This window comes from Xiphophorus couchianus, chromosome 6 (assembly GCF_001444195.1).
Source record: "Xiphophorus couchianus chromosome 6, X_couchianus-1.0, whole genome shotgun sequence".
NCBI lineage: Eukaryota > Metazoa > Chordata > Actinopteri > Cyprinodontiformes > Poeciliidae > Xiphophorus > Xiphophorus couchianus.
Window position 1 is genome coordinate 8,055,280 of NC_040233.1, and position 13,196 is coordinate 8,068,475.

General features: G+C 39.3%; 1 protein-coding gene across 3 annotated transcripts in view; it reads right to left on the bottom strand.

Moving 5' to 3' along the window:
• cdh24b (cadherin 24, type 2b) overlaps nt 1-13,196 on the bottom strand; it is a 239,028-nt gene that overhangs the window by 18,901 nt on the left and 206,931 nt on the right. For all 3 annotated transcript variants that reach the window (XM_028021099.1, XM_028021098.1, XM_028021100.1), the window contains 2 exons: nt 10,465-10,586; nt 1,770-1,887 (listed from right to left, as the gene is read on the bottom strand). In XM_028021099.1, coding sequence (XP_027876900.1) covers nt 1,770-1,887; nt 10,465-10,586 — 240 coding nt within the window. The remainder of the gene's footprint in view (nt 1-1,769; nt 1,888-10,464; nt 10,587-13,196) is intronic.

The window sequence follows — 13,196 nt, forward strand, 5'->3', positions numbered from 1 at the left end:
CGATTGAAATGTCTCTTCTAACCTCCAACAAATAGATTTGTCTATGTGCATGGAAAATGTTTTTTTTTTTTTTAGATATTTCTATATCAAATAACATAGACTAAAAAAACAACAAAAAAAACAGATTGCTGAGAGATAAAAGAGGGCATGGATATTCTTTATCAACATGAATGTCACTGCAAAGTTGCACCAACATGACAAGGGTGATTATCCTGAATCTTCTCTGTTGATTGAAATCACAGATCAGATCTTTCTCTTTGGTAACAAAGCAAATAATGAGGCACATTTTTGTGACAAGCTGTCCATATGGGAACAGAGCATGATCTTATTGTTCCTCTGTTCTGCTGCTGGATGACACATCAAAGAGGACTTTGAAACCACACGTCAGTGGATTTATCCTCCTGATCCGGGATCCATCACTGTGTTCTAATCAAGGGACAAAAAGCTGTTCAAAAAAGTTCCAGGCTTTGTATCGCAGGGACCCGGGTGTCCCTACGTGCCACGGACGCTTAAATGAAACACGAGTTTAAGCCTTCGAATTTCAGAGATAAAATTGTTGCTATGCTATATTATGTGGAAGCATGTAAAAATGGAAACGATGATTTTAGACTTGTTCCTTTGTGTGGCTAAAATAGACACTTTCATCCAGAGTTGTGAGGGTGCCGTTGGACGCATGAGACAACACGCAGAATAGACAGCCATGCATACAGAACTAACGGCAGTGTGGAGAGACCAATTCACCTAAAATCCATGTTTTTGAACGGTAGATGGAAGCAGGAGTACCTGGAGAGAATCTATGTATGCACCCTGGCTGGGATTCAAACAGAACCATCTCGCTGCAAGGCAACGCTGCCAACATCTCCTCCGCTGTGCAGCCAAGAAATGTACACTTTGTGGATGGAACAACGTGTTTCTACACAACAACTCTTGGATTTTCCTATTTGATTATAAAAGTGAATATAAATATGGCTGGATGCTTTTATTCAGCTGAAAAATAACACAAACTTGTGATCATATCCTCATTGTGTTAGTTCAATAGAAAATGAGTGGAGCGAGAGCAACGTTGCCTCCCGTGTGTTGAACACTTAAAGGATATTTTCCAAGCATCATCTTGGGGTGCAGTTTAAACTCCAGTGTTGGGTTTTTACAGAGTGAAACAAAACCACAAAACAAAAGGAAGGTGAAATGTTTTCTATAGTCCAGAGTTAAAAGGAATGTTAAGATCACTAAATTGGAGAAGCTAAGCAGCAGCTAGGCAAATGCTTAGCGTAACACAGAAGAGCAAGAGACTAAGAAAGGCTAATAGAAAAAGGACTAATTCCTAATGTCTATTGAGATGAACTCAATGAAATTAATCTGTTTGGTCTTTTCACAAGCATTTTACAAAAACAGTAAGTAAATGTGACAGTGCTGGGGAGATAAATACAAGGGAGAAATAGGACAGCAAACCAGTGGATTAAACTAAGAAGAAAGATGGATAATAAGGCAGAACAAAGTGACTGTTAGAGTTGGTTGACAGATTGATGAAGATTCAGTGACAGAAAATGAGGAAAGAGAGTTTGAGCGAAACAGACAGATAAAATTATAAGGAGGGAGGATATCTGAATAAACAGCGATAGGAAAGAGAATGTCGGGGAAAAGAGAAAAAACATTTGGGACTTAGGGTCTTACAAAGTGCAGAAAAGCTGTCTGTCTGCCAGAAAGACGGAGGGGGAGGAGAGGAAAGAAATAAAGAGAGAGCACCTGGGAGGTAAAGATTAAATACCTACCACCACTGTCTCTGACGCTGAAGTTGAGGGCAACGCCGGATTCCGGAGGAATGCTGAAATACACGGTGCTGTCGTTCCCTCCCTCATCTCTATCAATCGCCCGCAACACCTGCACCACCTGAAACAAAGCGATAGAGCACGGACGAGATTGAGCAAGGGGCGGGTATGAATAAGTGCGTGTGCATGTGTCTGTGTGAGAAGAAGAAATACATGGTGGGGGAAGAAGAAGAAGAAAAAAAACCAAAAAGCAATGGGAAAAACACTTCACAGAGAGTGCTTTTAGTGATGAACCATTAGCTGATGTCGGCAGGAATCATAACAAGCCAATTAGTATGAAGACACAAGCGAGCAGTGTCTGATACACCAAATAAATAACAGCATCTGATGTGAATCAGCTTTCACAAATACAGTGTAGTGTGGCTTTCAATTTAGTAAGAGCATCTTCACTGGAAATGGTAACAAAATTCATCTAAAAGATATCTCCCGCAGCCCACGCGTGACGGGTAATTTCGTTTTAATGAAAAACTCTGCTTGTCGTTATGCAATGTTTTCTTTTTTTTTGGGATGCTTTCAAGCGCAAGGCGGGAAAAGCAGGAATGAATGGAGCCGGATGCTCTCTGAGTCAGTCAGCAACTCCAGGCCTTCAGAGGACTCGCTGTGTCGAGTCCCACTACGTTATCGGCTTCTGGTGTGAATATTCAGAGGCGTTTTGTCTAATGACTTGTCAAGCCGAGACGTGAACACGCAACTTTAACGGAGTGAAAGACATCATAATCTTCTTGAGTCGTCTCCCACTCGCTCAAATAACAATATACGCAGACACAAAACAACGAGGATCGCACATAAATCAACGCCGGTGCCACGGAATCACAGATTTAGTGGCGAGACGACAAAGATTCAAGCAGAGCAATAAAAACAGCAGCCAAAACAACAGATGGGCCAAGACACCAAATTATAGCGTCGGAGCCAGCGTGGAATACAGAAGATGGAGGAGAGAGCATAAAAACAGTGAGAGCGAAAGGCTGGCTTCCGCGGCGAGACTGAGGAGGGAAGACAAGATTTTTATAATTGAGATGGGATCAAATATGGGAAATCGTGATGCGGAAAAATAGACAGGAAGACAAATAAAGCATGAAGGGTAGTGGGATGGAGGGAGACAGTCTGGGAGAAGGCTAGAGTTTAATTACACCGGGAATAGCTGCTGCATTTGGATAACAGGCCAAGGAGCACTCACCTTCCTCTACATTAAACTTTGTTTCACCAAACTTTGTGCGCTTTTAGAATTATTTCCAGTCGAAACCAGAAATTTATATACGCTAAGCAAACTCCCCTAAATGGTCTGACATAAAGATCATTCAAACAGCTTCTGTTTTAGAGCAGTTAGAATTTCCAAAAAAGTTCATTTTATGCTAAACGCAAGGATAGTGAAGAGCGGTTTTGGGAAATTGATATACTATATAAATGTCATTATTTGGAAGAAATAACTTTTAAGATGTAATTTTAACATTTTGGGCATCCTTCCACATGCTTCTCACTGTTCACTAGTTTTCTGGAGTGTTGGCCAACTCCTCTTGACAGAACGGATGTAATGGAGTCTTTTCTGTAGGCACTTTCCTGACAAACACCTCTTCATCTCTGCCCACAAATTTAAAACGAGATTAAAATCAATGATTATTGCCACTCCAAAACATTGACCGTCTTGTCCTTAAGCCGCTGTGTAACCATTTTGGCATTATGATTAGGATCATTGTCCAATGGGAACACACATTTTGCTCAAGGTGAAAATGCCTTGGGCACAAATTAACTTCCTGGCTCTAATTTTTTGAGATGTGGCCTCATTAATCCCATGTGATGTTGTGTCCTTTCCTGTAAAGTGCTTCAATTTGTTTTAGATTTGCAAGATTCCGACTTCAAACCTCCAAATGTAATGATGCTTGACAATACAGGATATTTGCATGGCCAAAGACTTCAATTTTAGTTCCATCAGATTAAAATGAAGGTCTGTGTCCCTGTATGGATATGCTAAATGTAATATGGCTTCTACATCTCTGAATGTCCTTTCAGCCCGGATGAGAACAGGACTTGTTTCAGTGTAGATTCTGTACCGCCCCAAGTTTTGTTACCATTAACAATTTGCAAATTGTATTTTCAAGCATGGACGCAAGCTTAATGCTACCATGTTTTACTTTTAGCCTGCAAGACAATGAGAAAAGTCAGGTTTGCTTATCCTATTTGATCAACTAAAATTACCTTTTGATCACGTTCATATACAAAGACCTAATTTGGACATCTTCGTATCCTATTTTTTACTTTTCAACAAGAATTTTATGTTATTTAGACAGAAAGCATTGTCCTTGCTTTCACTTAAGAATTTCCTTTTGCTATTCTTGTGTCCTGTCTTGGCATTACAGGCATTCCATAGAGACAAGATGGTTGCCTACATGTGTCGGGGCAGATTTACTAGACAAAAGATATCCAAAGAGTGCGTTCAATTCAGAATTTTCACTTGCTTTCTGCCCTGGTGACCTCCAAAATAAAAAGTGGTCTGAGAAAACGTGAGCCCAACGCACAAAGCAGGCATCAACATTGCTGCGTCAACAAAATAATGTGCATGTAATCCAGTTTTCAAACTGACTAATACAGTGTGGGAGAAGTTTGGAGTTTAATTACTCTGGGAATAGCTGCTGTATTTAGATACCCAGCCAAGCAGAATTCATTTTCCTCTACATTCAGGGCCGTATCACCAAACCCTATATGCTTCTATACTTGGCTACACACAAGCATAGTGCACTTCCATATTTGATACAAAGCTGTTTTGACATACTTCATGTTCTCTTTTAGGAGAAATTAATAACATTCTAAACAACATCACAGCGCTTTTATCTAATTCCCTTTTTAATGACTTAATAATGTGTTCACAGATTGCCTGTTTCTGCTGCGCCTTCCTAACTTGTTCTAAAATACAAATGCAGCGTAGTCTTTAGAAAATATTCCTGATATATTCATGGTATAATTCAACAAAGTCTTTGAGGGATTTCTGCATTTTGTTTATGTGGCGTCATGCCAGGACTTGCACACCATGGGGTAAATAAATAGTAGTGTTTCTTTTTTGTTGTTTGTTTTTGTTATATTTTGTTTCAGTTTTGGTGTTAAAAAGACGCTGTCTTCACTTACTAAAAAAAAAAAAACCCTAGAGGGAGCAGACATTTCCAAGCTCATGCTATATCTTGGAAATCTGAAATAGGAAGATGATATAAAAATGTAATTACAGTTACTGAAGACTAAATAAAGTGATTTGCTTTAAAAATAACCCTGGTGAGTTTTCAAAAGGGGAACACTCAAAACAGCTGTTGCCCTCAGCAGGTTTATAATCAAGTTGAAGTTGTTATTGCTGCATGATAGACTTTAATGACTTAATAGTCACACTCACGTGTTGTCCATTGTGTTGAAACAGCAGGCAGTTAAACAGACTTTTCATGCTTGGGGAAAATAACTCGGCTCAAAATTCCCGTGGCAGTTTAACAGGTAAGCAAGTTCGCAACCAATTGAGCAGAACCTGCTAAAACCCACTGATCCTTAAAGATTATTTACAATGGGACTGGACAATGATTTGTGACCCTTCCGATTTGTCATTACAAGCCTGTTAATAAATCAGCCTCCAAATTGCAGGACGTCAACCTATACACAGATTTTAACACTTTAATAATTTCACAATAACGATATTACTTGAGGATGTTCAATGAGTTGTTCCATGCTCACAACACGGTGTTTACATTTCCCAGTCTGTGCTATAAAGGTCCGACCGACCGTGTGAGTTAACAAAACCGCAGGAGAAATTAAATTTAAATTTGAATAAGATGATTTCAGAGTCACTGATTCAACTTTGACCATTATATTGACATGAATGGTTAAAGGTGACAAACACAATCATTTTAGATGCAGCAGCAACAGTAAAATTTCAGTAACGCTTCGTCTGTATTGAAACCCCATGTTGGCTGGTTACTGGTATCAAGATATACCAAGGTTTTAAAAATGTATATTTTCAAAACAATTTAAACATGTCTTGCTATTTCTGTAGTTTCTTCAGAGATTTCTCGGACTGTTTGCGTAAAGTAAAACATCAATGCTGTTTCTGCCAACTTTTGGTCAGCTACTTTAAAGAATTTCTTCTTGTTTGCAATTATAAGAACATTTATGACTCATAAAATGGAAGAAAAACTCTTGATTTTTTGTTTTAAATTAAAGTGATTCCATCATGTTGTGCCCTTTAAAAACGCTTTAAAAAAATACTGTGATATTATGAAACCAGTATTCATACTTTAGGATACCATATTGTGGGAACGTTGAGATTTTGGTGATCAAAATAATCAAATTTTAGCAGAAAACTTATATTTTTATGAATCAAACTGTCAAACCATCTTCCCTGCACCACATTTCCAGACAGCAAATCTGTTTTTTTCCCTCTACATGTTTATAGCAACGACTTTCTATTGAATGCAGTGTCCATCTGCTGCTGCCCCGAAAGTCAATCATGTGCTTGTAGAGCCATGTATGTAGCCATTAACACCTACAGCGGCAGCAGTCCTGCCATTATGAAAGCATAAATTCTTCTGACATCTTGGTGACAAATTGCAATCTTTAGCAAAGCCGGCAACCTTTAAAAGTTGTTGAGCAGAGAAAAAGTATAGAACAGGTTTATAAAGTTGGGTTCCCAAGGTGGGAACACACAGTACAACCTGTGACATTTTCGAAATACGCTTGTTATGTCGTTGAAAATGGGTTTCCAACAGCAACACTGCGACTGCCTTATCTTACTCGAAAAGCAGTTTGTTAAAAGGTGAAAGTAAAGTTTCCCACCTTAGATGAGGCACATGAACGGGTTGCCCCCTTAGTCATAATGTTTTGTTTAGTCAACCTGCAGCAATGTCCCTTTTGGTGCAGTGAGCGTATTTTTGGTAATAGGAGGGGGTCACACTGAACTAAAAGTTTCACTTTATGCCGATGATGTGATACTTTTTATTTAAAGTCCTATTTCTTTGCTGCCTTTGTCATTACCTATCCAGTCCCATTTTTTTCTCCAAGTGAACTTTTTCTTTTAAAGGAACAGACACTTGGATTCAAAACAGTCAAAGTGCAGCTCACCTATCTGGGAATCATAATAAGACAAAGGACAAGTGCGTGTCATGGCAGACCCTTTTAAATGGTTCAGGTTGGATACCTAAATATCTACATTTACTGCAATTCAAGCAGTTAATCGTTTTATTACTATAATGAACATATTGTAATATGTTCTGTAGCCCTAAAGCTGAAGCTATAATGTCGCCCCTTAAACGCAACTTTGATTGGGTGCAACATCCCAGACAAATAATCATTCATTTACATTTATTCTTTATACCTAAATTCTTCTTTGGCTTAACAGATGCTTTAATCTCATTTTACCTTTCCAACAGGAACTGTCTCTGAGTATTTTAGGAATCCAAAAGAAATGAAACACTAAAAAAATAATATCCGTTCCTTAAACTAGTAGTTGCAATCCAAAGAGAATAGAAATCTTCATTCAGGGCTGGTGAAGGAGCTGGATCCGGTCCAAAAATAAAATCATGAACCCAGGAAGAACCCGTGTCCTTCCTGGGTTCATGTCTTCCTCTGCATATCGATAAACCAGTTATTCCAGTGATCTAACACTTCCTCTAGGAGTGGACTGTGGTCGAAAAACATGTAAATTTCTGCATTTTCTCACTTCACACTCCCTTGACATCCAACCGGTTACTTCCTCCTTCTTTCTCAGATCACATTTACCAGGTTTAGTACGGAGCAGGTGGTGTCCGCTTTAAAAATCTTGTTTTACAAAGCGAGCCAGCCTTCTACAAGCATCTGTTAACATAGTATTCCCTTCTCAAATCTGACTCTTTTGGAGAAAACTGATGTCCAGACATTCCCTTCTGTCATTTCCCTTGACGTTTTTAGACACCCAAGCAAGTCACTAAACTAGTTGAGGAGTTTTCATCTAAACCTATCAGGCAAAAGTTTAGACTAAGTTAATTCTAGTAACTTGTGTAGAGAAACTCAAGCAGTCCTTTTAACCATTCGATCTGCAAGGAATGTCTGAAATTTGCCTGTTTTTTTTACGTGCTGAAAAAGAACAGCACTAAAAAACTGACCCTTAATTCTGGAGCTGCGTTTCCTTTACAGATGTGAGCAATACTTTTGTTGATATTCCCCTCATGTCGAAAAAAACACAATTTCGCAACTGCTGTGTTCCCATTAAATAAGAAAAAAATTTTAATTAAAAAAAATTTAATTATGTGAAAAAGTTTGTTCCCGCAATAGGTCATTCAAAAACCATGCCACACAACCACTTCCTGTTGACTTTGTCTTCATTAGTAACATCCGGTTGTTGATCACATGTCTGCTGTGGAGCGAAAACAAAAGTGTTTCCATTGCAGTTTTGCCAAACACACTAATTTCGATACAGTCGAAAAACTACCTCATTCTAGGGCTAAATCTTTTCATCAAAAAAGTGGAATTTTTTTTTTTTTTAATTGCCATGTTTCCATTAAGCAAATTTACTTCCGTATTTCCATTTTGCGTAATTATATGGCTAGTGGAAAAGCAGTCACTGGTCCAGTGTGAGTAAGATGGACATTTTACTTGTGTAAAGCATCCAGTCCGTTGCCATATTACTGAGATCATCATATTTTGCTTTGGCCTTGAAAACATTAATTATTCCGAGGTTTCCTGCTACGCTCAGCTTAGACACACTGGCTCTACCCAGATGAAAGACCTTAACTTACTAAAATCTAAATTTTGAAATGCATCAAGTAGGCTACCAGCTTTTTCTGTTGATTGCTGTTCCTGACTAAATGGGGTGTTGCTTAGGTTTTAAAAAGAAAAGTTGCTGATAAAAGATATTTGAAGTTAAGACACAAGAGCCTTCCAGGGGATGCGAAATCCTCTTCAAGGATTTACTGATCACTGCTTATCTGCCAGCATCTCTTCTTAATTTTAGTAGTCGTTCTCTACTAGGTCCTGAAGCAGAATAAGATCATCACAGAATGAGGCTGCCACGGATACACCCAACTATCGGGATAGCATTAATTAAAAGAAGCACAGTGCCCAGTTTCCGCCGTCCAGACATGTATTGGGGAATTGATCAAAAAAAGTTCTCAGCTTTGTCAGATCAGAGAAAATTTGCTTCCTTTGGAGTTATTCGGCAGAAATTGGGGAAAAACTTGCGGGAGGCTGTCTAATGCAGTTCAGAGAGGAATGCTTCTGAGGAGCCACTCGACCCAAAAGACTTGATTGGTGGCTCTTTTTTTTCTCCTTTTGATGGTTGCACTGTGCTTTCATCCACATAAAAAAGACTGTTTATCGAATTCTCACTCGCCATTTAGTTAGTCTGACCCCAACCATTTCCACTTCATTTTAAGTTGGTTTCTGTGCTGCTATACTTGACATTTTTTGCTTTCTCAGTGCACTCACACCTTAGTGATCTTCATGCAGTTCTTCAAACCTGAACTTGCTTTTAAACATCCTGAACTGTCAATGACAAGCTTATAAGAGATGTTGGTCCTCTAATTTACACAAAATATCATATATTTATCAGAATATAGAAAGGATCTGCAATCGGGAGTCACTATGATTGATTTCAATACAAAAAAAACCCAAAAACATTGAAAAGCACAAGCATACCTACAATACGGTAAGTGAGTAAATACAACTCATAAAATATTAATCTACAACCTGTTTTCATTATTTATGGAATAAAAGGATATAATTAAAGCTGACCACACCTTATATGTTTCTATAGGACTTAACTGACTTAATGGCGTGTTAAACAACAAAAATAAAATCATGAATTTAAATTCTCTTTTGCATAAAAGTAACTTTGCATTGTAGCTCCTGCCTGTTGTTTCAACAAACTCAAAGTCCTCATATACGATAACTTTACCAGGTGAGGCACAAATGTAGATTTTTGGCCAAACTGCAGCAATTAGTCAACAAAACAAAATACAACCATGTTAAGCATGGCGGTGGATGAGTGATGATTTGGGCATGTTTGTAACCAAATGATGACTTATACATTGTATGTTTAAGGTTTCCCCCAGAAAACTTGCTAAGCCCGGTGGTTGGGTGCTAAGGCAGTCATTCATCCAGCGGCCCCATCATGTTTTAGAGTTAAAAAATATTTAAAGCTGACCACAGGAAATTTGAAAATATCACTTGATAATTATGTGTTATCAAAACATTTAAAAATTAAAACTATAAAATCTTAAAAAATGCTAACATTAAAAAAAAAAAACTTAAGTAAATAAGCAATGCTTAGCCTGGTGGGGGCACAAGTAAAGCCTGGTGGCCCACCAGGCTTATAATACACTGCGGGAAATCCTATATGTTTCAGGATGATTGGTAATAATAATAACAATAAAAATAACAAAAACAGGATATAGTGTTTTCTTTTAGGTTTTATTTAGGAAAGTGGGTAATGAGAGAAAGTGTAGACATGCGGCAAAGGTCACCAGGCTGGGAATCAAACCTGCGACGGCCACGTAGAGAACTAAGGCCTCCATATGTGGGTTGTGCTTAACCCCTGCGCCACCACAGCACCCAAATATTTGGACAATATTCTCAGTTTCTAGACTTTCCCACCAACAATTTAAATCCAGTTTTAAAGTTCATTTAAACCCATACTGACCTGGCCAGCGTTGGATGAGTCGCACAAGGCCGTGGAGTATTGCCTATCGAGCTCGGGAGCGTTGTCATTGAGATCTAACGTCTCTATTCCGACCACAACTCTGGACACCTGGCTGGGATTGTCTGGGAAAGGCAAAGAGCAGAAATAGACATTTTAATGTTGCCAACCAAAACATCAACCCATTGACCTGCATTTGGAAAAATTATATGAACACAAACAAATGGGGGGAAAAAACAACACACACAATTGAGTGCAGGTTTGCGCTTCATTAAGTCCGTGCAATTGTCCTCGTAGGAACGATCAAACATTTTAGTCTTTGTCCAAAAAGCCTCAACAATTCTCAGATCCCATTAGCCAGCAGTCATTTGGCTAACAGAGCCGTGGTACATTTGGTCTTATTTGGCTCATATTGTGGCTCCCAGGATCCCATCTGGATGCTTTTATGGCGGTCCGATCTCTGCGCATCAAAGCGTTCAATTCGCAGCCAACGCTCCTCAAAGTGTCGCGTTCCTTCCTTTAAGAACGAGAGATGTCAGGCAAAGAGGAATGTCGAGAGCAGTCGGTGTGCGTCACACAAGGGTGCAGTTTAAATGGATTGGCTTTGGCTTTTCCACTCCACAATCACTTGGCTATCCTCGCGCTCGGCCATAAAGTTCCAATGGCAGAGTGTCAAACGTGTAAAGTCCCCTCGCTATTCGCCCGTTTTACATTTTAGCCTGCTGTATAAAAAGCTCCAAACATCACTGGAACTTGTTTATCTGGGCGGCCAACCTGACGCCACGCTTTCTATGAATGCGAGATGAACACATTTCGAACGCGGAGGAGCAGCGATGCGTCACGGGACGGCGGCGACCGCTCCCTGCCTCGACCGAGAAAGCTGAAAATGAGCTGTAGCCGCAATGCCACTGGGTGAACAGGCCTGCCTGTGGCCATGGCAGAGCTCCCACTGTGTGTGTGTCAACACAACCACCAACAGTCTGTTTATTAGATAGAGTTCATTATTCAAGACAGGAGCTCGCTGTGCAGCCGCCTCAGCTGTACCGGCGCTCTCCTGCCACAAGCAGCCCTGAGTAGATTTTAAGCAAAGATTAGCTTCGTCCGGGACAGGACTTGGCAGGAAAGCAACTTTCCTTCATTGCACGCAGTGGGCGACATTATTTAACAATGCTCTCTCGCTTGTACAGAAATAAAAATTAAAAATGGATCGCGTTGTTTGGGGCTTTAATGAATTGCAGCCAGCCAAAAAAAAAAAGAATGCTACTGGAACTGAGCCAGGTTTTACCAACAAGCTGGTGTTGATTCTAAGAATACCAAGACAAATAAAGCAGATTATAGACTCTTGTTTTTGTCAATGTCTGCTCAATAACCCGTATAGCACGTGCAATCTGAGTCTGGAACCTGACAGCAAGGATGATTGCCAGCGCTATAGAACTACTGAATGACTAATAAGATGATTCATCTAGCTGTTTTTGTGATCCCCCACACTGTTGGCAGATGAGAAAAAGTTTGGATTTGATAAGGCATAAAAGCGATGTTTGGTTTAGAAGAGGAGCTGTCTTTAACGTCAAAATGAGGTGCTATTATCTCACTTCATTGCTCCCATTTTCTCAGCTGAGGCTTTTTTCTTTTCTTTTTGCTAGTTATATTTCACAGAGATAATCTAAAAAGCTAACAAGGTGAGGTGAGCTAAAACAGAAACAGTGTTTTATTTGAATTAGCAGCCACAGCTGGCTTTTCACTGCTAGCTAATGATGATGGTGATGCAGTGCTGCTGTCAGACTTTCGCTGTGGTTCATTCCAGTAAAATTACCTGTGGTGAATGAGAAACGACGTCTATACAACTTGGTCTATTTTTCCACTTATTGGGTTGGAGAAATAGCTTCCTTTTTATTCAACTACACAGCCTTTATGCGTTTTCCTTCTTTTCTACATTGTGGTAAACACAAACCTAGTGATTTAATTGTCAAAGTTCATGTTAGAAAACATCAGAGAACAAACCTACCAAAATTATGCCAACAGGCCAGGAAAGAACAGCATTAATTAGAGAGTGACTCTGGAGGAGCTGCAGAGATTCACAGCTCCGGTGGCAGAATGCGTTGACTAGATAGCATTAGTTGTACGCTCAAATATATTCTTAGATATATTCTTAGGGTAATTAGGTTATCTTCATAAAGCCATACTGCATATGTTCTAGTATAGTTATATTAAAGAAGAAAAAAAATCAAATTTTGAGTTTTAGAGCAAAGCCAAATGTGCAAATTGTGAAAGAAGACAAAAGTCAACCTTTTCTTAAAGGAACATTTGAATTTTTGGGAGGGACGGACGGGGGAATTAAGAAATAACATGTAGTTTTCAAGCAACTTCAAGCAACATAATGTAAGTTTTACAAAAATACGTTTTTCACATACTGGTAAAACTGTTACCATGTTGTAACAGTTTTAACATGAGAAAGATAAACTGTGATTCACTGTAAAAAAAAAAGTATCTTATTTACAGTAAATTATGGGCAGCTGCGGTTGCCAGAATTTTACCGTATAGTTGGTCAAAAACAACCATTCAGAGCCAGGAGGAAAGTCTCAGCGCTGTTAATCATCCTTGTGTACTTGCTTGCTCAATGTGCTAATGGCGGATGGAAAATAATTTATCCGCCGTCATAGGTGGCCATGCTAACTAGCCTTAGCATTTAGCAGTGCTAAGACCCTCCTCCTGGATCTGATGGCGCTGTGTTTTGG